Source organism: Rhinatrema bivittatum, chromosome 9, assembly GCF_901001135.1.
Source record: "Rhinatrema bivittatum chromosome 9, aRhiBiv1.1, whole genome shotgun sequence".
Lineage (NCBI taxonomy): Eukaryota > Metazoa > Chordata > Amphibia > Gymnophiona > Rhinatrematidae > Rhinatrema > Rhinatrema bivittatum.
In genome coordinates, this window is record NC_042623.1 from 198,814,768 (window position 1) to 198,840,101 (window position 25,334).

General features: G+C 43.6%; 1 protein-coding gene across 3 annotated transcripts in view; it reads right to left on the bottom strand.

Moving 5' to 3' along the window:
- Window positions 1-6,371: 6,371 nt before the first annotated feature.
- TFDP2 (transcription factor Dp-2) overlaps window positions 6,372-25,334 on the bottom strand; it is a 145,630-nt gene continuing 126,667 nt past the window's right edge. For 2 of the 3 annotated variants that reach the window (XM_029616365.1, XM_029616364.1), the window contains exons 10-11: window positions 15,143-15,248; window positions 9,151-14,710 (exon numbers count right to left, since the gene is read on the bottom strand). In XM_029616365.1, coding sequence (XP_029472225.1) covers window positions 14,527-14,710; window positions 15,143-15,248 — 290 coding nt within the window. In that variant the 3' untranslated portion in view covers window positions 9,151-14,526. Of the gene's footprint in view, window positions 6,595-9,150; window positions 14,711-15,142; window positions 15,249-25,334 lie in introns of those variants that run through there. The other variant, XM_029616366.1, reaches the window with a different exon arrangement.

Sequence of the window (25,334 nt, forward strand, 5' to 3'; positions counted from 1 at the left end):
TGGTCGTGGGCCGGTTACCACAGTGTGTACCCTCAGCAACTTATCTGACAGGCATTCGGAATACACCGGCAGAGTTCTACAACCTCACGAGTAGTCTTTGGATCAGGAGGTAAGATATAACTTCTGTCGTTGGTAATAATCGATAATTGACCTAGTCACCTCCAAAGTCAATTGGAAGTTCAAGATATTTTGTTCCATGCATCTGAGCAATTACATATCAGCACCATGGCTCCCTCTAAGCTGAGTGCATGAGCAATCGCTCATACATTTCGGAGTGTTGCTCACATGCTTTTTTCCTTTGTGCTATATACAGAAAAGAAACTAATACTAGCACTCAAAAATTGTTTAAAAAAATTGTTGCTCACATGAAAAAAAAATATGCACATACCTAGTTCACTCCTTGGAGGGAGCATTGATCAACGCTCAGTATTTTTGTACTAAGCTGGAGTGTCGTGCTAATCTATGCATATCCACAGATTCCTCTCATTGCCAGGTGTGTCCAGAGGTGCTTCTATGGGACGTATAATCCTCATAGCCCCAGCTTCCCTGCAACAAACGTGGTTCCCGTACCTCCTCCGTCTGTCAGTTCAGCCTCTGATTCACTTTGGGCTATCTCTGACCCTCATCACCCAGAAGGGCAGAAGACTCTGACATTCAAATCTGCCATCGCTGGCCCTCATGGCTTGTTGAGTACAACAGTAGTAGTCTCCTCCCTTCTCCTTCCAAAAGAAGTGGAGAATGTGCTGATTTCAGCCAGGAAGACTTCAATTAGAAAATCTTATAGCTTCAAGTGGAAGAGGTTCTCTATGTGCGGTGGGACCAGCCAGCTGGACCCCCTTCTCTTCTGGCTTCAGTAACCTCCCTCTTGTCCTTCAGTCTCAGCATTGTAGCACTCTTGCAACATATTATCAGTGGGTGGATGAGGTCCCCTCTCTTTAGTATAAAAATTCAGGAAGGAACTCTGTCATTCCAAGCCTCCAGCCAATAAACCTCCAGTGCTTTGAGAATTCAGTGTCGTCCTGGCTCAACTCATGATAACTCCCCTTCAAAACTCTCGAGTTAGTGAACTTGAAATTTCTCACCTGAAAAATCTCTTGCTTCTTGGGGCTGTCACTTCATCACAAAAAGTAAGCAAGTTACAGGTTCTGGTTTTTGTATTCGCCAGCTCCGCAGTTTCTGCATTGCACGTTAACACATCTATTGTGCTGCCAATGTGCTTTCCTGGAGCGCATGCACACAGAGGAGACAGAGGCTCCTTGGACACCATCGAGTTTCTCAACCAATTGTGAAGGGAAATTGCCAAAAGAACTCTTTCTAATTAGCTAGCAGACGGAATAGCGCTCTGCTATGTGCTGGCTGGCTTACAGATTACAAACTCTGTCAAGGCTCAGGCACGCGGGCTGATACAGTAAAGTCCGCGGGAGAGCGAGCGAATGCCCGCACTCCTGTGCACGCAATTCTGTATTTAAATGAGGCACGGCGGTAAAAACAGGCAAAAGGAGGCGCTAGGTTCACTAGCGAGTCCCTAGCGCCTCCTTTTGTACCGGAGCGGCGGCTGTCAGCGGGTTTGACAGCCACGGGCTCGGAAACTGGACGCCTCAAAATTGAGCGTCCGGTTTTCGACCCGACAGCCGCAGGCCGACTTCAAAATTACCCTTCGGGACTTCCGACTTAATACCTCCATGATATTGTCGGAGGGTGCACAGAAAAGCTGTTTTTACTGCTTTTCTGTGCACTTTTCCGGTGCCCGAAGAAATTAGCACTAATTAGGCGCTAATTTCTGTGCCCGAAGAAATTAGCACTAATTAGGGGCTAATTTCTGAAAGCAAAATGTGCCCTCCAACATGCATTTGCATGTTGAGGGCGCTATTGGGTTCGGGGGATTGGACGCACGTTTTCAGCCCCTTACTGAATAAGGGGTAACGCTAGCGTGTCGAAAACGTGCGTCCAATGGCGGGTTTATTTATTTATTACATTTCTATACCGTTTCACCATTACATGAATGACCGAAGCGGTTTACAAAATTATCTACAAAAAAAATAAACTATTTAAAAACTAATTTGAATAAAAGAAAATATAAAAAGCTAAAAAATACATTAACATCTTGATCAATATAAACAAAATATACTAAGATAGAAAAAACTTTAACCATTATCTTATAAATAAGAGAAGAAACATATATAAATTAATAAAATATAAACCTAGCTTTGTGTGTCTTCGAATGGCTAACCTTCATATCTAGGCCTGTCTGATTTTAAGTCCATCGGAGCGTACTGTACTGTATCGGCCCAAAGGTGATTAAAAAGGACTTTTTTAAGCTTCAGATGTGGTGCAGGTTGTGCCCTTTTTTTTTTTTTAAAGTGTAACTGATTTTAAAATGGTTATGCATACTTCAGTAATCTCATCTATTGAGTATTATAATGCCTTACATGTTGGATTACCACAAACTACACTACGTGCGCTGCAAGTGATCCAAAACACTGCTGCACGAATTGTTACCAGGACCTCAATCCATGAGACCACATTACATCGGTGCAATGGTCTGTGAGTCCAAATACCGGGAGGATACGTGCGTGGCCAGGCCCTGTATGCGCAGAAGTGCCGGGCCAGCAAAAGAGGGGTGGGAGTGGGGTGTGAGGACCGACCAGGATAACGGCCATTAGGACCTGTCCAGGGGAAGCGTGAGCTGGCATGCAGTACCTACTTCTCCTCCGAAGAGGAAGTAAGTACTGAAACAAAAAAAAATATATAGGGTAGATAGGGTTAGTTTAGGGGTCGGGGAAGGAAACTTCTCTCCCAGTCCACTCTTTAACTGGAGTGGACTGGGAGGGAACTGGGCAAAGGCCCGATTGCATTGCCACGCATGCTTTCACAAAATTCCGCCCCTCCCCCGCACATGCGAGTCGCAACCCGCCTGCACACGTGTGTGCCGATGATAAAATCGGGTGCACATGTACACACGAATATCGTATTTTATAACGCGCGCGGGGCGATGCCGCATGTTATGAAATGAGCGCGCACGGCTGGGAACCGTGCGCGTGGGTTTTAAAACCGACCTCTATGGGTTCCATTTAAGCAAATGAGGCTTGACGAATTCCGCGAACAGCTTTTGTGTGTCCAAGGACCAATGTTACGGCACGGATCCCCAGGGACCATAAAGGAAGAACGATCGTTACTGATGAAGGTACCATCCATTCCAACAGGCCTTCAAGTATGTGATTTATTTTTGGCTGGCGTCATCGGTAACCTATATGGTTTGGTACCATGAGCCAGGGGTATTGTAGACTTCTTGTATATATTTATTAGCTGGCACTGTAGAGAGCAAGGGGGTGTCGTGACACGTATTCTTATTCCTATTTATTGAGAGAGGGGTACAGCAATATACGTTTTACTACTACTAACGCTAAACAATTTTCGCACAGTTCTTCAGGCAATGATATTTGCAAGCACTGATTATTGTAATTCCTTGCTATTAGGAATACCACAATCTACGATACGGCCGTTACAAATATTGCAAAATTCCGCTGCTAGAATTTTGACTGGCAAAAAAAAAAGAGAGACCACATTACAGGAACACTTGCCGAATTACACTGGCTTCCAATTGAACAAATTGAATACAATATAAGGCACTATGTATAATCCATAAACTAATCCACGACGAAAAAGCAGACTGGCTTAACACTGCACTGCGCGTACACATCCCGCATAGAAACCTGAGATCTGCTAATAAGGCTCTACTAACTGTCCCCTCTGTCAAAACAGCACATCTCACGCAAGTAAGGGAAAGAGCTCTGTCACTGGCTGGTCCCGTACTATGGAACACCGTGCCACTCGAAATAAGGCTGCAGAGAAATTTGAAAATATTCAAAACTAATCTGAAAACCTGACTCTTTAAACAAGCTTTCTACAAAGATAAAGAGAAGGACAAAATCAGTTGATTCATAAGGACGCACCAAGCTACAGGTTGTTATTCTTATCCTACTAATGCATATTAATGTTAAACTCAAACCGCCTAAAATGTTCCTAACAAAAAAGTCTAAACTACACACAGTTATTGTATAAATTGTAACCGTACTATGATGGCACATGTTTTTAATTGGTAATCTATACCACTCATAATTTATTATAGTGCCTTTCTGTAAACCGTTGTGATGGTTAACTAACTTAACGACGGTATAGAAGAGTTTTTAAATAAAATAAAATTACTGTGCACATTTGTTTTTATCTTTTTTTTTTTTTTGCCTGTTTTTTTTTTATAATTGTTATGTGATTTGTTTATTATGGATAGCGTTCTGTAAACTGCCTAATAAAGTTATGCAGTATAGAAATTTGTAAATAAAATCAAACGAGGCTCAGCTGAAGGCCACTTCCATTGAAGACATGTGCAAAGTGGCTGCTTGGTTGTCTGTTCACACTTTGTCCCATTACTGCCTGGAAGGCTTGTTCTGGGGAGACATTAACTTTGGCCAAGCAGTTCTGTCCAGCCTTCTCACCCAGTAATCCCCTCTTCACCGGTGGCGCTCCACACGGCGACCCTCAGCTTTGAAATGCTCGTGTTATGGCTGATTTATGCCTTCTTGTCAATGGAGAAAACAAGTTTGCTTACCTGTAAACAGGATTCTCTGCAGACAGCATGATAAATCTGCCATCCTCAACACCTACCTGCCTGCCTCCCTAGAGAGCTGACTATCTTGCTAAAAGCTTAAGCTCTGGCAGAGACTGAGGGGCTCATAAGGCAGTGACTGTGTGCAGGAACTCACACACATACGCAGAAAAACTTTATCTGGACTATGGAGAACCCTGTTTACAGGTAAGCAAACTTGCTTTCTCCCCCCACGTATCGAAAAGTACGCTAGTACATCAGCATTAAAACAGAAACCCTGCAGATTCTTGTGACCCTGTAAATTATCCTCTGTCTAATCTCCCACTTCTGGCAACACTGATTGAGCAGGCAGTATTAAGTTCAGCCTCAGGATATTATGGAAGAATATGAATTTCTTGATCCATTTTAGTCAGGGGACACAGTCCTGAGACGTTGCTGCTTTCTTTTTTGGACTCCCTGCATATGGATTTGGATGGTTGGAAGTACTCAAAGCCCTGTCATGTGTCCTCTATTCAACATTTATCTCCTCGTTTGGAACAGGGCACTGGCTCTATGCTGATGATAATCAGCTGTTTTTCCCATCAAGACCAAGCAAGGGAAACAGTTGCTAATTGTTTGACAGCAATTAATATTTGGATGAGGAAAAGCAGCCTCTGAATGTGAAGGCAGACCTTATGGCTGTGCTGTAAGCAGGAGATCTTACTTTCATTTTGATCAGAGATTGGAAATCTGGGAGCTCCGTTTGACCCTAAGCTTTCAATGAAAGCATGTTACAGCTTTCTATAAATTAAAACTGGTTCACTTTTTAAATACCAAATTTCCCCTGGGGGATTTGCAAACTGTCGTCATGTCAGATTTAGGGTCCTGGAATTCTGTCTTTCTAGCCCTACTATTTCATTAAGGCGCATGCTTTGACTTATTCAAAATGCAGCAGCATGCATGGTCATTGGCACATAATATCATGGGCCTCTTAACACCTGCAGTGGCTGAGCTTCACTGGCTGCCCCTTTCATGGAGACTTAAATTCAGAGTTCCTGTCCTGATTTTAAGGGTTATCCCTAGAGGGAGCCATAAATACCTTAGGTTGGCCTTAAGAGAATATACCATCCTTCGACAGGGAAAACCTGGAAAAATACCCATGTGTTTCCTTGGTAGAAGCCTTTTCACTGTCTTAAATCGATAAACCTCCCTGAGGAAACGCGCACTATCCACAGCGGGTCCCACACTCTGGAATTCGCTCCCTCTGGACCTTCGCCTTGAACCTTGCCATATCACATTCAAAAAAAAGCTAAAGACTTTGTTTTTCGCACAAGCATTCCCGGAGAACTAAGAGCCGGAAGAATACAATATCTGTATAGACTTTGACCCACCATCCTGTCCTGTACATAGGTTTCTGAATAGTTCGTTATCGTAATTTACTAGACATGATTATTTCTCTGTAAGCTCCTTTAAGTTCCTTTATGCTCCTTTATGCTATTTGTTATTTTGTTTCAATGTAAACCGCCCACGAGGCGACAGTTTTATTTCCCTGTAAACCGGTGTGAAATGTCAAGATTTTATGATCTATTGTTTGATTTGTAAAAGTGTTTTGTTTTAAATGTATAATCGTATTTATAGAGTTAGCTTGTTATCTGCTAGAAGCAAGTGTTTTCCAGACTAGCAGGCTAGAAATCTGCAAAAATAAATACATAATATTTTCTATGCGCTTTATGTAATCATCACCAAGTAAATCTTGCGTATTTTTTTAGTTGGTCTTTATAGCTCATATGCTATTGGCATGGAAATCAAAGAGCAGAAGGCAATAGTCTGGAGTTCTTGCCGGCACATCCTCTCAGTCGGCCATCTTGAGGGTTGTCTCCAAGTTAAGGTTTGTTTTGCCACCCTCTATACCATTTTTACAGACCTCCTCTGAACTGTCTCCATTCTCTCAACATCCTGAATGTAGCTTCCGGGGCTGAACAAAGTATATAAGCTGGGGATCTTGCTGGTTTCTGTATATAAAAGAGAATATTCAACATTTTTTTCCTGTTGGCAATACCTCTTCTTATGCACCTAATTATATTATGAACTTTTTCAACTGGCAACCTTCAAGGACTCAGATGATGATAAGGTCCCTTTCCAGCCTAGAGGTTACCTTATGATAATTTCATAATGTGGACTGCACTCGTTCTTCTGTCCTAGAAGATAAGCCTATAAGGGACAGACTGTTTCTCCTCCATTGCATGCACAGGATTTGTCAGTTGGAAGGATTTTCTAAGACAGAGGCAAATCGCTTACTCTAACTTTACTATTCTCCAGTAATGATGAGCATACTTATCTTTCTAGCTTCAATAAAACTACAAAAAGAAAGGGAAATCAGTTCAGAGCTACAAGTCCATGCATGCACCAGGGCAAAAAATGGGGTGGTACAGCCTAGCCCAGCGATTCTCAGCCAATGTGTTGCCAAGCACCACCAGGAGTGTTGCAGCTCCCAGTGACCCACTGCCCCAAGTTGTGCTTCCCTTTTCCCTGCCCTCATAGGCCAATGGGAAGCCTCCTTTGCTCCTGCCCCCCGTGCAAGCCAATCAGAAGCTTCTTCCCTTCTTGTCAGTGGGAGTAGGAAGAAGGGAGGAATGCTCTAATTAGCCAGTGGGGCAGGAAGAAGGGGCATTCCATAGCCCAGGGGTGGGGTGGTTTGAGGAGGGCTGGAAGGAGTGGTAGTGTCCAGGCCAGTGGTGGCAAAGAAGCCCAACCCCGATGAAGCAAGGCCTCCAGGAGAGCTCATCCCCGTGGCGGCAAAGAGAAAACCCGACCCTGATTAAGCAACACTGCCACGGAAGCCCATCCTCATGGCGGTAAAAAACAAGTCCGCTCTAGTAAAGCCACAGCAGAACTGGAGCCCATCCCTGCAGTGAAGGAAGAAGAGATTTGGTGGTGAGGCCCGGTGCCTGCATGTGAGAATGGGAGCCTGGGTGTGGGTGTGAATGGGAGCCTGGGTGCATGAGTAAGAGTTTGTGTGTGTGGTAGAATGGGTGCATGAGTGAGAGCTCGTGTATGTGATAGAATGGGTGCCTGGGTGAAAGCTTGTATGGTAGAATGGGAGCGAGAGCATTTGTGTGTAATTGAGAGACAGACTGGTCAGGAAGAAGACTGGTGTGTGTGTGTGTGAGAGATATAGGTCAGGGAGGTGACTGGTGTGTGTGACAGACAGACTGGTCGTGGGGGTCTAATTGGTGTGTGTGGGTGGGCCCTAAGAAAAAGGATCATGAGGACAGAGCTTCAGAAGCCGCTTCTGGTGAGTGCTGTTGGCCTACAAGTGAAAGGAATAGGAGAATTGCTGGAGAGGGTAAGTAAAGGTGGCTTTTTAAGTTTTATTTTTCTTGATTGACTGTCATTTGAATTATTGGGTATTATGTGATGTGTCTGCTGTTTTGAAATATTTTATTGATATTTGACCATTTTTTAAATAATTTGCATGTTTTTAATTGTTGTATGTTATTCTGTTCATCAGCTGTTTTGTAACATTTATTCATATAGTTTTACAATTATTTTTCTGTGAGGCTCTATAGCAGCTTGGTTTGTTCCGTTTTCCTAATAGGAGGAATATTGGTGTTTAGGACCTGGTTTAATATTTGTAGTGTTGCCTATTCATAGGTAGGGTTGTTACTGTTTGAGTTCGTTCCATAATACAGGTGTAACTTTGTGTGGATTATTGCAGATCCTGGGACTATGTTAGGTGCTAGATTTCTCTTTCCATTTCTCTGGGTTTCCACTGCATAACAGAGTGGCTGTTTTGGTTTTCCATTCCAGTTTGTCTCCATATTTATAATTTGTGGTGAAGGTCAGTTCTGGGTGTGTGACCGAGGTGAGGTATTTTACTAGCATGTAGGCATTTGTATCAATCTTATTTGTTGTGTTTTCTCAATAGGATATGCATTAGTGGTAAATTACTGTCTTTTCATAAGGAAGGCTATTGTGCCTGGTAGTAAAGGGGGTTTGTTTTGCTATTACTGGGATGTCATCAGAACCAGAATATCTTTTTTGTATGGTGAGTTGTACAGGGCAATGCCCTAGATCAGCAGATCATTGCTGATCTTCAGGAATGAGGGGTTCCTGCATCTTCAGGAACCCCTCATTGCTGGGGGTTCCTGAAGATGCAGAATGTATGTTTACATTTAGCCGCGTGACAATCACATGTCCAGTGTGTCACACATGTGAGAACCATCTGTCAGGTGTGTCCCAGCCAAGAAAAGGTTGGGAACCATTGGCCTAGCCAATGACAGGAACAGTGATAACCCCATGTGAAGTCAATCAGCTTAGCCTTGAGTACCTGGCCTGTTATGAGGGAAACAACAACCTAATCAGAGTTAAATATATACTGATAGCATCTCTATATCCAACTGCAATTTCTTTTTCTTAAAAAAAAATCCTACTTATTTGGGGCTCTCATGAGCCAGACCTGGATGAACAGTTTGCACTGATGGTCAACTGTGATATTAGATAGAAAGTCAGTCCATTCTCCTTTTGCTTAAAAAAAAACAAAAAACAAAAAATGCACTGCACCATAGTCTTCTTTAAAATGATTTTATTGCATTCTACAAAGCATCTTTACTGCTCGTCGTGGAGGTTGACGCTGTACCTCTCCACTCCTGGCAGGCTTCGCACTTAATTCAGATATAGTACTCTCTTTCTAACAAGGTAAGAATACAAATGTGGTTATCCCACTTGCACCACACTCAGAAAATGTGAACTCAGGCAGGTAATACAGAAATAGGTCTTCTATAAAAACTTCCATAAAAAAATAACTCGGGCATTTATTTACAAAGTTCGTAATACTACAAAGGAATATTTTATACAATTAGATCAAATAAAACGCAGCCTTCCTATTACAATAGTAAAACCTTTATCAGCATTTCCGACTTTCAGACTGTTTAAAGCATAATATACTAGAACATCTTAAAACCCGTACTAGCCACAGAAATCCCGTCTGGCAGAAGCTACCAACCAACCAAGAAGAAATTACACTTTAGCAAAGAAAATGCTCACGGCGAATGCAGGAAACGTTGCACGCAGCTTTGCAAAAGGGAAATTAAAAAAAAACAAAAGTACATACTGCAGTGAAAGCCTGTGCAGAAAAAGACATTTGGAGATTGTTAAAAATGGGACCTAGCCGCCTTTGCTTTTCCCCTATGGTGAAGAGGTTTTCGATTCAGCTGCTCAGATCCTAATGAGGCTCCAATGCATCTCAGCTCTGAAATCCAGCCTTAAAGGAGCAGCATTAGCCAAATGTATTTAACTTTTTTTATTCCGTAGACAAAAAACCCACAAAGAATTCTCGTTCTTATGTAAATTCTATTACCTAGAGCTCTTGGCGTTCAGGCTGTCTGAGGAGTTCTCTCCACTTAGTCACGCTCATTCTTAGGAGTCCAACTCCAGGCAGCACAAACAGCTACAGAATCCCCTTAAGGAGGATATAGACTTTTTTTTTTTTTTTTTAAATGTGGCTGGTACTTGGGATCAGGGGTTTGGCAGCATCCCCCCTTCAGCCCTCAGGACCAGTGTGGGGATTCTGCCCAGGCCAGGGGCTTGGGAGAAAAAGCAAACAGGTGGCCAGAAAAAAACCCCACCCAAAAACCCACAACCTCTACCCCGCCCCACCACTCACCTCCTAAAGAAAAATGACTCACGGACTATGAGAGCTCGTTCCGCTTTACTCAAAGGATATGAAAACCATAAGTACAATATAACTCAGAGAGAGGAAACCTGGTAAAAAAAAAAAGCCTAAAAGGACCAAGCAACCGACCTCAGGAACCAGAAGGTACGTGAGGGATTAGCTAACGCAAAGCTTTAAAGCGGATTTTTTTTTGACTGCGGTGCCATTAAATGCTGGCTCTACTTCTATACTCTGCCGAAATCAGGGCGCTCTGCATGTGACGGGACCACCCCGTGGTTTTTTTTTAAATTTCAGAACAAACCATTTAGTCTACACCACAAAGAAAAATTACACATTGGGGTAGCTTCCCCCCTTTTACTCTTCAGGGAGAGCGCGAGAAGTCGGCGAGCAACGCGACACCCGGCAGCAGAAACCACACGTCTGGCACAGTCGTCCCCACCACCCATTTCAGGCTCCTTGATCGGGGGGGGGGGGGGGGGGGAGTTTAGGGAAATTTTACCTTCACGCAGTCCCTGCCGGGCACACGAAAGAGTAAAGCGGAGGCGACATTCAGATTACAAAGGCAGGTGGACAGCATGAAAGGGAAAGATCAGAGAGCCGGATTCACTAATAAAGCAGCAGCTGTGAATGAAACTTTTTATCATTCCTCATCAAAAGCACAGGAGCCATTTCTCTGAACACTGATCTGGCCCTCCCCCCACGCACCTCAGTAAGTTTCAGGAAATAAATGAAAGATATGCCAAAAAAAAAAAGGGATTTTGCTATGACAAAGATTTTTATAACTATTTTTTTTGTTCTTGTTTAATATACTTCCGAATAATGTTCTACGTAACTTAGATCGTACACGGTTTAAAAAGATCAGGAAGATAATTTATAAGAACACAATTATAAACATAGGAACACGTCTCTCAAAATTAAAAAAAAATTAAAAAAAAAAGATCTTGCAGTTTCCTGCTTCAGGAACTGGTTAATAATCCTATTATAATAATAATCAGTAAAGTTTTTCCCCTGCATAAGAGCAGTATCAGGCAGCCCAATTAAACTGTACCAACCATGTAGTGTGTGTAATGCTTCAAAAGTCCCTATGGCAAGTAGCGCTACTCGGTCTAGACCAAATCATTTCACTTTTAAGGGCACCTTTTCTCTTCCTTTTTAAGCTGCTCTCCAGCAAATCCCTTTCCCTCCCCTAATGTTCAGATCCGCAAGAGAAACGCCACCACACGCAATCTGATTGGCTTCTGCTGCAAGCGTGAGGTCTTTTCTGAACCAATCGGATGCAGGGTGTGTGTGTGAGGTCATCCGTGGCAGTTTCGAGCCTGGCCACTTTCTGGGATGTGTGGATGCTGCTGCGGGGGGAGCCGGTTTAGCGTCGACCCTCCTCTTTCAGGAAGTCCCTTTGCTTGAAAAGGAACAGATATGAAGGGACACACAGGGCCCACGACCCAAACGGCAGCGCCGAGAGCACATCGGGCTTCCGAGATGCGGCGGTTTAATACTCTTAAAGCAGCTGCAGCGTGGCTGCTGCAGTCGGGGCTTCCCGGGAGGCTACTGGGGTAAAACCTGCACGAGCCATGGTTAAACCCCCCAAAACTTTAGTGAGCGCCCGGAGGCTGGATGTTATACATAATGGCGTCTGTCACTGTGGAAGCCGTAGATTAGTAGAAAACTCTCTAACAAGACACGGATTAGCATTGCATTAAAAACACTGGATTTAAAAAAAAAATTTTTTATAAGAATCGTGCAGGAAGATAAGGGGGCCTGAAACAGCCTAAACAGACCTTTTTGGCAGTGTGGGTTATTATCCCGAGGCACCTTCGGATGTACTGACACCCCCCCCCCCCAACGTCGCAAGATCGTCTCTCGTCCCCATCACTCCCCTTCCGGTGGGCTGTGAACAGCTTTACTGCTAAGTAGCTGGGCAGAGCTTCAAAACCAAAATTAAAAAAAAAAAAAAAGTATTGTTAATTGCGCAAAAAGCGATCACAACACAAAACGTGTTCAAAGGCGGAGTGAATTTATGATTATTCTTTGAAGCCTCTGAAGGAATTGGCGTACGGACTGGCATATACTTTGGAAATGGACTTGGCAGCAGCTCGCCTAGGGCTGAAGCCTAAATTTGCAAAGCGCACTTGGGCACAGAAAGCTGCTTTGAAGATTCGTGGGCGGCGCCGGTCCACGCGCACGAGCGGGGCGAAGCTTTCTGCATCCCAAAAACCCAAAGGGATGCGCATAAACTCTGTCCGTGCCCCCGCCCCCCAGGAAGACCTACTGCAATGTGCAGGGAAAAGTACACAGATCATCAAGTTACACGCGTGCTTTTCCCTGCTTACCCTCCCCGCCCCTGAATAACGTTCCAAAAATGATTTCCGCGCATAGACCGGGGTTTTTGTGCTTCAATCCTTTCAAAAATTACTCCCTAGAATGAAAGAGAGAGAGTCTTTCAAGGTTATAACATTACAGGCATAACAGAGTCAGAAAGGAAGTGGCAGGGGAGACTTTTGCTTAGCGGATTAGGTCTTAAAATTTGCTTAATATCAAGATCTCTCTCATCTGTGGCACTCGTACCTTGTCCTACAGCAAAACGTTAAGGTGCTGGGCCCGATGTGGGAGACCTGAATTCAACTTGCAGGCCCGGTTCCCCGATCCTCAGGCCGGCAGCTCAGCTGCGCCGATTTCCGGGCGCAGGCACACTAGTCCCGTGGTTGCAGGCCAAGGACCGTCACCCGCGGTGGCAGGGAGAAGTAGAAAGGGAGGGGTGGAACTGTGAGGAAACGAAACCAGGCCGGGGTGGGGGGGGGGTGAATGGAAGCGTAAGGGCATCGTAGGGGTCAAGGAAGGGCCCCGCTTCCAATGACAGTGGGAGCCCAGCAGAGCAGAAAACAGAAACGATGCCAGGAGAAGAACGCCACGAAAGTTGTTTTTTTTTTCCCCCCAGTGGATAGTGGGTGTTGCTACTTGCTGTTTCTGTGTCTGAAAGCGTGCACAGGTTTCCGGTAAGAGCATTTCTAGCCTTGGCAGATGGAAGGCAAAGTGCAGCCGATCCAGTAATTCTGAGCCATTAATCTCATCCCAAACCTCAGCTGCAGAGAAGGAGATCAGGCGATTGCATGAACCAGAGAAGTAAAACTAGAGGTAATTATATTTTATTTGTTTTATACTTCTAAATCATATCGAATGCATTAGCCTTCCAAATATATTTAACGCTCTGCGTGCAAGATTTATTTAGAGAAGCGGCCCTCGGACAACTCAAGACATCACAAATGGAATTCCTGGTGGAAAAAAATGGCAAACAAGTATTTTTAGAAGCTAAATACTGGAAATGTTTATTTTTCTACAGTTTTCCCCTCTAGCTGATGGGTTGCAGAAAACTCTTTCAATTGTCTAAAACTCGATCTGCTGGTTTCTTCATTTTTCCTGTGCTTATATAGCTCACATCCTGCTTTGCCATAAAAAAAAAAATATCTGGACTACGCTGAATTGCTTTTAGCACAAAAGAGATGGAAGCAGACCAGGTACTTACTCCTTCCAGTTCTGCCGAATACAAGGAGGTTTCCAGGACTAAAAGTCATAGAAACCTTAATCCTACATTCTCTTATAGTACAGAAAAAAAATATTTGTGCAAAGGCAGATATAATTTTGGCCCATGTAGTTTAATTTGGAAGAATCATGATCACAGTAGTTTATTACTAAATAAAAATGTAAAAAAAAAAAAAAAAAGGGGAATGACTTTTCATACAGATGTATTAAGCAGACTCTTGGAAACTCTTGATATATTTTGCTCACTCTCTGGCTGCCTGCAAGCTATTTTAAAGCAGACTTGTAATTACACTGAAAAGGATGCCCCCGTTACACTTTTACATACAAAGCAGCTTTAAAATAAAACTTTCTTCGGCAATCTTCATCAGTGAGAGAAGCTATTGTGAGATGTGGCCCCTGAGTGCGCAGCAGCTGAGAGGAGCTTCATCGTAGAGTCTAGAAGTGACAGAAAAAATAGAAGGCTCCACCTTCTGGGGAATGAATTGGTGCATTCTCCATTCGCTGTGTCAGAAAAGCAGGAGCTTTATTCTGTTCCTGTGTTGTAGATGGGAAAAGTACTTTGTTTGCTCTGTGCCGGCAGATCACCGTGCAGCGTCACATCTGGTTCGATGGCTTTCCGGTGTTTATTCGCTTGGAGCTTGGTCACCGATCTTGAACTGAATATCATGGTGCAAACAAGCAAGCCCCATCAGCCAGAGTCACACGCCGAGAACTCACGAGCATTTTCTATTCTTTATTCTGCTGAAGAGGAATCCTCTTCATCCTCGTCGTAGTCTTCGTCGTTGAAAGAGCACGGCGTTTCGCCTCGCGACTCGGAGTAGTGCGACGTCGTCGTGCTGGACTGGTGACTGCTGGGAGCAAGGAGCTGCCCATTTGCTAAGGCCACTTCGGCATCAAAATACAAGCCTGGATTTACACTGGAGAAAATAAACTATTTTCAGCATTTAAAAAAGCCACAACAACAAAAAAACAAACCATAAACCCGATGCAAGATAAAATAAATTTTCTTTTTTCTATTTGGTTCTAGCTAAGAAACGAATCACTTATTAAGCAACTCCAAGAAAAAAGCCAGTTCATTAATGCACCATAGGTATATCACGCCAATGTCTATTTCTAATTTATATATGGCAAACTGAAAATCAAAGTTGGTGCAGGAACTAGATACATTATTCTAAAAAATTACATTCAACTAGGCCCTTTACAACTAAATATTCTCCCAGTTCATACATTATGGAAAAGCAAAAACCAAAGCAAAACATAACTGCTGAATTAAGCCACAGGACGAATTAGTTTCTATTAGGGATTGGTAAAAAAAAACCAAAAAGCACTGTAATTTTCTTGTTGCATACCTTGGTTGAGAAAGCAAAGCAGTGCTGATCATATTCAAAGCTGAGCCCGACTGAGCTGAATTAAAAAGCAGACCTTGGTTCATCCATGAGTGCCCTGTTGACATATCTGACAAAACAAACAACAAGCTTTGAACTTACATTTTGGTTTTTGCCCTTCTAGATCTAAAGTTCAGACATTCAACGTCCCAAACATTCAACAAGCTATGACACTAACCATATAAAATATTCCAATATTTAGAAAACTGAACTCACACAGTCCATTCCTTTAGACTGAACCCTATTTTAAAAAGTTTAGTTTTATGAATGAACTGTAGGTTAGAAATTTATCAGCTTAAACAAAATGACTCTTACACGTTAAACACACACAAAGGGGCAGATTTTTAATATTACGCGCTTGGGGTACATTTGCGCGCGCTACCCAGCACGCACAAATGTACACCCGATTTTATAACATGCGTGTGCTGCCGCGCACATGTTATAAAATCCGGGGTCGGCGAGCACAAGGGGGTGCACACTTGTGCATGCTGAGCCCTAGGGGAGGCCCGATGGCTTTCCCCGTTCCCTCCAAGACCGCTCCGAAATCGAAGCGGCCTTGGAGGGAACTTGTTTTTTGGTTCCCCCCCCCACCTTTCCCTCCCTTCCCCTATCTAACCCACCCCCCAGCCCTACCTAAATTTATTTATTTATTTATTTATTATTTTTGTTATACCGAGTTTCATGACAGATATCACATCAACCCGGTTTACATTTAACAATGTGTGTAAAGCATAGAGTAACGTAATAACCAATATTCCCAATAAACTGTGAAACTTTAAATACAGTGAATCAAAACCGTGTGTGAGAAAGTTACAATAAAATAGGGAAAATTAACTTGGATCTGGAAGAGGGGGAAGTTGAACAATGCAATATGTACATTTCTTCCAATTAATAAGATAGTATAGTAGAGTAAATAAATAAGCCTATGTGGATACATGTGATGGTACATAAATAAGATGGTACATGTAAATAAATTCTAATTAATAAAATAGTATAGTAGAGTAGATAAATAAGCCTATGTGGATACATGTGATGGTACATAAATAAGATGGTACATGTAAATAAATTCTAATTAATAAAATAGTATAGTAGAGTAGATAAATAAGCCTATGTGGATACATGTGATGGTACATAAATAAGATGGTACATGTAAATAAATAAGCCTATGTGGATACATGTGATGGTACATAGATAAGAGACGGAAAATATAAGAGACGGTAAAAATAAGTGATCAAGGGAATAAATAAGACACAGTAGTGCATGGAAAGATATGATAATAGAATGGAATGGTAGTATATAACCAAGAGAATAAATAAATAAGACACAGTAGTGCAAGGTAATGGTATGATAATACTCAGCAGGTAAAGATGATAATACTCAGTAGGTAAAGATGAGTATAAGTTTATGGTAGGTGGATTCTTGCTTACCTTATTTCGTTGAGTTACTGCGCGCGCCGGCTCGCCATCCCCCGGCACAGGCCGCTGTACAGGAGGATTCTGGCCCGCCCCCAAACCACCACCACGCCCCCCAGCCACACCCCCGGACCGCCCATTTTTTAAAGCCCCGGGATATGCGTGGGCCGCCAAGCCTATGCAAAATAGGCTCGGCGCGCGCAGGGCTAGATTTTCAGGGGTTACTCGCATAACCCTTTGAAAATCTACCCCATAGTGCACAATCATGACTTGCAGCTACAAAATTGAGATATGGAAAATATGAAAAGACCTTAAAAGTCATTGCATTCATTAGGCACACAGACATCTAGATCAGTGGTTCCCAACCTTTTCAAGCCCAAGGCACACCAACCTCCCACAGGGCAGGCAATGTGGACCTGGTGAGGGCTCGTATGGTCAAAAGAAGAGCTTAGGGAAGCACTGAAAGCCCCACCACGGTCTCTGTAAAATTATAAAACAAAGGGAGAAAGGGGAAGGAGATGCACATGAATCTGTCGCCATAGACCAGTTCCCTCTACATTGCAAGCAGAGGGGAAGGGAGAACTTGGTGTAGTGTGTGCCGCTGGCTCATTTAGAGGCTATTTTAGCCAAAAGATCTGCATTCAAAAATTGGAAGAAGGATCCAACAGAAGAAAATAGGATAATGCATAAATTTTGGCAAGTTAAATGTAAGACATTGATAAGACAGGCTAAGAGAGAATTTGAAAAGAAGTTGGCTGTAGAGGCAAAAACTCACAGTAAAAACTTTTTTAAATATATCCGAAGCAGAAAGCCTGTAAGGGAGTCAGATGGACCGTTAGATGGATCGTGGGGTTAAAGGGGCACTTAGATAAGATAAGGCCATTGCTGAAAGATTAAACAATTTCTTTGCTTCGGTGTTTACTGAAGAGTATGTTGGGGAAGGTTTTTATGGGTAATGATTCAGAGACGGTTTTTATGGGTAATGATTCAGATGGACTGAACCAAACCACGGTGAACCTAGATGTGGTAAGCCTGATTGACAAACTGAAGAGCAGTAAATCACCTGGACCAGATGGTATACACCCCAGGGCTCTGAAGGAACTAAAATATGAAATTTCAGATCTATTAGTAAAAATGTGTAGCCTATCATTAAAATCATCCATTGTACCTGAAGACTGGAGGGTGGCTAATGTGACCCCAATATTTAAAAAGGGCTCCAGGGGCGATCTGGGAAACTACAGACCAGGTAGCCTGAGTTCAGTGCCAGGAAAAATAGTGGAAAGTGTTCTAAACATTAAAATCACAGAATATATAGAAAGTTTTGGTTTAATGGAACAAAGTCAACATGGCTTTACCCAAGGCAAGTCTTGCCTCACAAATCTGCTTCACTTTTTTGAAGGAGTTAATAAATGTAGATAAAGGTGAACCGGTAGATGTAGTGTATTTGGATTTCCAGAAGGCATTTGACAAAGTTCTTCATAAGAGACTTCTAGGAAAAGTAAAAAGTCATGAGATAGGTGGCGATGTCCTTTCGTGGATTACAAACTGGCTAAAAGACAGGAAACAGAGAGTAGGATTAAATGGACAATTTTCTCAGTGGAAGGGAGTGGGCAGTGGAGTGCCTCAGGGATCTGTACTGGGACCTGTGCTTTTCAATATATTTATAAATGATCTGGAAAGGAGTACAACGAGTGAGGTAATCAAATTTGCAGATGATAAAAAAATTATTCAGAGTAGTTAAATCACAAGCAGATTGAGATAAATTACAGGTAGACCTTGTGAGACTGGAAAATTGGGCATCCAAATGGCAGATGAAATTTAATGTGGATAAGTGCAAGTGATGCATATAGGGAAAAATAACCCATGCTAAAGTTACACAATGTTAGGTTCCATATTAGGAGCTATCACCCAAGAAAGAGATCTAGGCATCATAATGGATAACACTTTGAAATCATCAGTTCAGTGTGCTGCGGCAGTCAAAAAAGCAAACAATGTTGGGAATTATTAGAAAGGAAATGGTGAATAAAACGGAAAATATCATAATGCCTCTATCGCTCCATGGTGGGTCTGCACCTTGAATACCTTGAGTACCTTGTGTACAATTCTGGTTGCCGCATCTAAAAAAAGATATAGTTGTGATGGAGAAGGTACAGAGAAGGGCGACCAAAACAATATGTTTCCCCTATGATGAAGGACTAAAGAGTTAGGACTGTTCAGCTTAGAGAAGAGACAGCTGAGGGGGGATATGATAGAAGTGTTTAAAATCATGAGAGGTCTAGAACGGGTAAATGTGAATCAGTCATTTACTCTTTCGGATAATAGAAGGACAAGGGGGCACTCCATGAAGTTAGCATGTGGCACATTTAAAATTAATAGGAGAAAGTTCTTTTTCATTCAACGCACAATTAAACTCTGGAATTTGTTGCCAGGGGATGTGGTTAGTGCAGTTAGTGTAGCTGGGTTTAAAAAAGGATTGGATAAGTTCTTGGAGGAGAAGTCTATTACCTGCTATTAATTAAGTTGACTTAGAAAATAGCCACTGCATTACTAGCATTAGTAGCATGGGATAGACTTAGTTTTTGGATACTTGCCAGGTTCTTATGGACTGGATTGGCCACTGTTGGAAACAGGATGCTGGGCTTGATGGACCCTTGGTCTAACCCAGTATGGCATGTTCTTATGTCCCTGGGCTGTTCCTGACAGTGAGCTCCCCAGCCCCGGAGGCTCGCGTCTGTTGTGAGGACCAGCCAGTTCAGAGAGAACCAGCCAGTTCAGAGAGGACCCTTACTCAGATGAGCTTCCTGTAGCCATTACTGGAGCCGAGAGCATAATCCCATCGGTAAGTGGAGGCGAACTGAATGATCTTGAGACTGCGGGTTCCAATGTGACAGTAGTTAGCATTGACGTGGTCGCATGTGTGCCCTCGCCCATGGCACCATCTCCAGGGTTGCTGCCATCAAACCAAGAACTTGGAAACAGCTCCACACCGTTGGGTGTACTGTGCTCATTTATTTATTTTGTTTGTGTGTTTTTATATACTGAAGTTTAGCGCAGGCCTTCACTCCGGTTTACACATATAACAACTTTAGGCTGCGTATAGCAAACAGTGGAGAGAGATAAGCCCTGGCAATAGTTCCCTCCCCCTCCATTCTCCATGTGTTAAATGCTCATCAACTGATGCACTTGGGACATCAACTTCCTTATCTGCATGGTTGGAAGGAAGACATTGCCCTGCTTGGTGTCGAACCAAATTCCCAGATATTCCAAGGAGGGCATGAGACTGCTTCTGTCCAGGTTTACGACCCAAACGAGTTCCTTAAGCAAGATCATCCTGTTGGTCATCCGTAGACTCTCTTCCACGGACTTGGCCTGGATCAACCAGCCGTCCAAGTACGGATGCACCAGCATTCCCTCTTTTCTCAATGCTGCCACTACAACCACCATAATCTTGGAAAATGTTCTGGGGATGGTGGCTAAGCCAAAGGGCAATGCCCGGAACTGATAATGGCGAACCAGAACCACAAAACATAGGAAACTACGTTCTTGATGGACTGGAATATTTAGGTAGATAGGTCTAGGGAGGTTAAGAACTCTCCTGACTGCATGGCCATTATCACAGAGTATAGGGTTTTCCATGTGGAAATGATTCACTTGTAGACGCTCTTCAGGTCCAGGATGGGGCGAAAGGAACCTTCCTTCTTGTATACAATGAAATAGATGGAATAACGCCTCGTATTTTCCTGGGGCACAGGTACTGGGATTATAGCCCTCATCCAGAGAAGCCTTAAAAGAGTAGTCTCCACTGCCTGCTTCTTGTGCTGGGAGTGGCAAGGAGACATCATGAATATGTCCCAAGGAGTGCTGTGAAATTCCAGCGCATATCCTTCTCGTATGACCTCCAGTACCCATTTGTTAACCCACCTCTGGTAGAAGAGGGACAGTCAACTCCCTATTCTCCTCGTTCCGAGGGTGGGTCAGCAAATTTTCATTGGGCTGGTTCAGGACGAACCTGAACCCAAGCCTGCCACTCTCTTAGGCTGTAGACTACGAAAGGACTGAGACCTCCGAAATGTCGAGTTTCTGTAGGGGCAAAAGCATTGGGAGCTCCTGGATCGACCCCTCATAGGTGAGAAGCACTGTAACTGCTTTCTCTTATCTTCTGGTAGCTGGGGAACTGGAGATCCACCCCATTTACTGGCCAGCTTTTCCAGTTCACTTCAAAAACGAGTGATCCTTTAAAGGGTATCTTTGTAAGATTTGCCTTGGAGGTTGTATCAAAGGCCTGTTTAAGGATGGACTCCATCCATCTATCGTGCGCATTCTTTAAGGCCGCTCCTCCCTCCACTGGGATAGTTGTTCGCTTAGAGATGGTACAGACCTGTGCATCCAATTTAGGAAAAACGTAAATACTCTCTCACTGCTGGATCCCAGTGGGTATAGAGCTTCAAAAGCTCGTTCCCCTTTAAAACTTGCTTCTGGGGCAACCCGGTTCCAGGTCAATCAACTCCTGGATGGCTTCCAGTACTGGAAAGTAGCAAGAGGCTTTCCATAGGGAAATCAGAGTCTGCCTCGGGAACTCCCAGCATCTTCAGGGTTTGAGAAACCAGGGCTGGTAATTCGTCTCTATGGAAAAACCGTAACATGGTCCAATACGGTTCTAAATCAGGGTGAATTTTCCCATCTTCCAAAGCATCTGTATCCTCCTCTTCATCCGTGCCATCTGGGTCCCTGCCAGGGATACCCTTGGCGAGGCGAGGCATGCCCCGAGGTCTCCGATAGGACTGAGAGAGGGAGGGCTTACTGGCTGAGTTTCCATCCGGACAGGGGCAAGTGTGGTAGCAGACTGCGCCTGTACGAAGGCTTGAAGGCCCTGGAAAAATTCCACCCAAGAGAAGGCAGCCAGGTCCAGACCTAGTCCAGGAGGTACTGGGGTAGGTGCTGCTGAATTTCCCTCTCCCATGGATGACCCAGTCCCGTGTGTTCTGTCGGCTCCTGCTTAAAATTTTATGCACACAGATTTTGGATGCCTAGGCGGGACACAGCAAGATGCATGCACAGCCCATGCCATCCAGTATGTAGGCACTGTGAGTGCACAGAGCCAACATACTGTGCATACTGACATTCTATGGAAGGCAATGCGCACAAAGATACGCGCAAAATGGCGTCGCTGCAGCCTACCATGCGGTGTGCCGATCAAGCCTAAAGCGGGGCCTAGCCCACCGGCGGGGGGGGGGGGGGGGGGGGGGGCACTCAATCCATTCAGAAGCCCACTTCCCCTTACCCCAACAGGATTGGGAACGACAACAGTATGACTCGCCGAGCAAGGAGACCGGAGTAAGTCTTACCAAAACCCCTCCAAATGTCTCTGAATCGGGAGGTAAATCTCTCTTTTTTTTTTTTTTTTTTTGTTTAAATTTACCTGGGCTCAGCGCATACCAGCTGAGTACAGAGATGGTATCCAGCTGCGGCGGGAGAGGGCTTTGGCCGTCGCTGCTGAACTCTGCTTCGTGCACCTGCTGTCTTTCAGCTGCTTAAGCAGTAAAGTCCAAGCTGGAATCCGGCTACTGGACCAAGGCACACCTCTGAGGAATCTCGGAAATTGCCTCAGGAATTCTCAACTGGGGTAGGGACCTTTAGGTGTCACTGCAGGAGAGCGGGGCTCAATTTTTTTCTCCAATTTAAACGTAGAATTTCTCCTTCCAAAAAGTACAGCAATCCCCATAGGGAGAGGCATGTCCACCATCTGCTGGAGACAGAGATATACTGAAGGGCTGAGGTCACCGCAGGGGTGTATCTAGGGAGACGTTAGCTTTGAAATCTGACTCAGTCTCCATCTGCTGGCAGGGGAGTATAACCCATTGGTCCTGAGTCCATCTGGCTACACGCTAGGAAAGTGGCCTTTTTCAAACTGAATATGATAAGGCTGCTAAACAGTTTCTGGTCTGGAGATCTGTTTTGGTCAGTGGTACAAGCTTTGGTTTTGAGTCATATTGATCACTGTTGCACATTGTACGTTGGTCTGTCAGAAAAAAGCTGACATGTCTTACAATCGATCCAACACTCTGCTGTGCTGTTACTCACGGGTGTGACATGTAGGGAACATAAGTACGGCAGTCTTGCGAGACCTCCATTGGTTACCAGTGAAGCGGAGATGCAAATTCAGGCTGTTGTAACAACTTTTAGACTGCTTGCTGCTGAACATCCATATGTGATATGCAACAGTATCGTTTGGTATAATCCAACAAGACCGCTACGTTGGGCGGGAACATTCTTGCTGCAGATACCCCCAGGACGTGACTATATGTTGGCGCAGACTTGGACAAGAGCATTTTCATTTGCTTACACTTTAGAACACGTTGCCTGTGAAGCAGAGAGAGATGCAGGATGTGAATGTTTTTTAGGAATCGGTTAAATCTATGGGGTTGTTTCGTTTTTGTTTTTTTAAAGAGGTTTATGGGTGAAATTATATTCATTTTGTTTTAACTAATGATTTTTGTTTATCTATATAATATTGTTTTTAGCATTTTAGTCATGTAATGTTATATATGTGAATATTGATGATTGTGATGCTCATTATCCGCATTGAACTAATTTTTCAGAAACAGCAGAATATAAACATGTTTCAAATAAATACATTTACCTTGGCTGCCAAACGTAGCCGCCAGAGCACCTCCGCCGCTGCTGCTCCCAACCCTCATAGGGTCACACCCAAACCCAGACTGAGGTGTAAGTAACACAGGTAAATGCCTAAGGTGCCAAATACCCAAGGAGAGCAGCTGTGACAAGGAGGAGCTTCTCCCACTGTCCACTCTAAAAGGCTGCTGCTATGGAAATTTGGCGGGAGATTGGAAGAAAGGAATTCCCATTTTGTGATCGCCGGGGTCTCCTCACACTCCCTTAACTCTCCAACCCTGTCTATGGGCACCAAAGTTTTATACCTGGCCCTGACCATAATCCAGTGCTCAGTGTATGCTCTTCCCATCGAATCAGACTGGAGATAAGTCAGAGGCTGGAAGGACTCAAAAGGATGAGGCTTAGGATGGGGAAAAAGGAGGATGCTGCGTGCATTGTGTGCGCTGTACAAAGAAGGATTTTCATGGCCTGCATGCTGCCCTTTAAATTACCACGCTCCCGGACTCCTGCTGTAGCTAGGAAGGCGATGCATGCATGATTACTCGCCTTCTCAGAAAGCTGCTCCTACACGTTTTAAGAGCCACTGTGAGGTGCCGAGAGCAGAGCCCAGGTGCTGGTCTGTTATCTGAGCACTTTTCCGTGGGCATGCCTGATCAGGTTTGAAGGCAAACTGGCTGGGAAACACCGATCTAGATCATAAATCTAGAACTTAAGCTGTAAAAAAAAAGCTTACTAATTGTATCTTCCCTTAATATTCTGCTGAATAACTTAGAACCCACATTTTAATGTTCATTATTGTGTCTGATGCAGTGGTGATTTTCTGCCAGAACCTTCTTGAACTTGCTTCCTTTTCCTTATCGAGAAAAAGTAGAAGGTGGAGGCTACCACTGGACTTGACCCGCTATCTTTTTTTTATTTGGAAAATTACCACTGGTCTGAAGTCTGTATAATGTTTAATCAGGACTGCTGTAAAACCCCATTTGATGGCACATCTATCGCGTTTTGGGATGTTCTAATTTTTCCACACATACCAGATTATATTGGCTTCTATAGTTTGAAAATAACTTAGATGCAACCATCACACCATTGATTCCACATAGTTATGTAGCAGATGATGGCAGAGAAAGACAAATTGGCCCATCTAGTCTGCTCCTTATTCCCATCCACAGTGAAGCCATAGAAGTTTAACTGCTTTACTCTTAACAAAATCGTTTTAGCATTCTGAATAGATGACCATACAACATTCCATGCTTAATCCAACATCCACCATCTCTACATCTCAGGTCTGGCACCTTCATTAGGCAAACTAGGCAGTCGCCTAGAGTGCCAACAAGTTCCTGGCCCAATGGCCACAGAGAAGCTCCTAGCCTGTAGCCGAAGGTGGGCAGAAAGGTTCAGGAAATGGAGCCCATCTCGCCTGCAGCGGAAGATGCAGAGGAGAGAAACCTGGAGTGAGAGAGCAAGAGAGACTGCATCTGTATGTGAATGTGAGAGAATTAGTGTGGGGTGTGTACCAGGGATCCTGAATGTTTATGGTTTATTTGGTTTTTTATAAACCGTCACATCAGTAATAAAACCATCACAACGGTGTACAAATAATAAAATGGAAATACAATGAATAATAAAATACAAGTGACAGTAGCTAAATGACAACCAAAGTACAGGTAGCTTAGGATTAATCTAAGACAAGTCTAAGACATTATTAAATCGATGATTAAAATATACAAAATTAAGTAGAGTAAGCTAAAATTAAATAAAACAATATATTAAAGTTAAAATCAGAGGAAATTAGAATATGAAACTTGCTGATTAAATATCATAACTCCGTGTAGGCGCATGTAAATAGCCATGTCTTTAAATCGGTTTTAAATTTCTTGATGTCTATTTGCAGTCGTAGATGAGCTGGTAATGTATTCCAAAGCTTGGGGCCTGCGATGGAAATTGCTCTCTCAGGGACCTCACTAAGTTTTGTTGATTTAATCGTTGGGATTGAGAGGAGACCCTTATTGCTACATCGAAGGTCCCTTTGTGGTATATGTAGACGTATGGAATAGTTTAGCCATGTATGAGAGAATGTGAGTATATGTGTATGTGTGTGTGTGTGAGAGCGA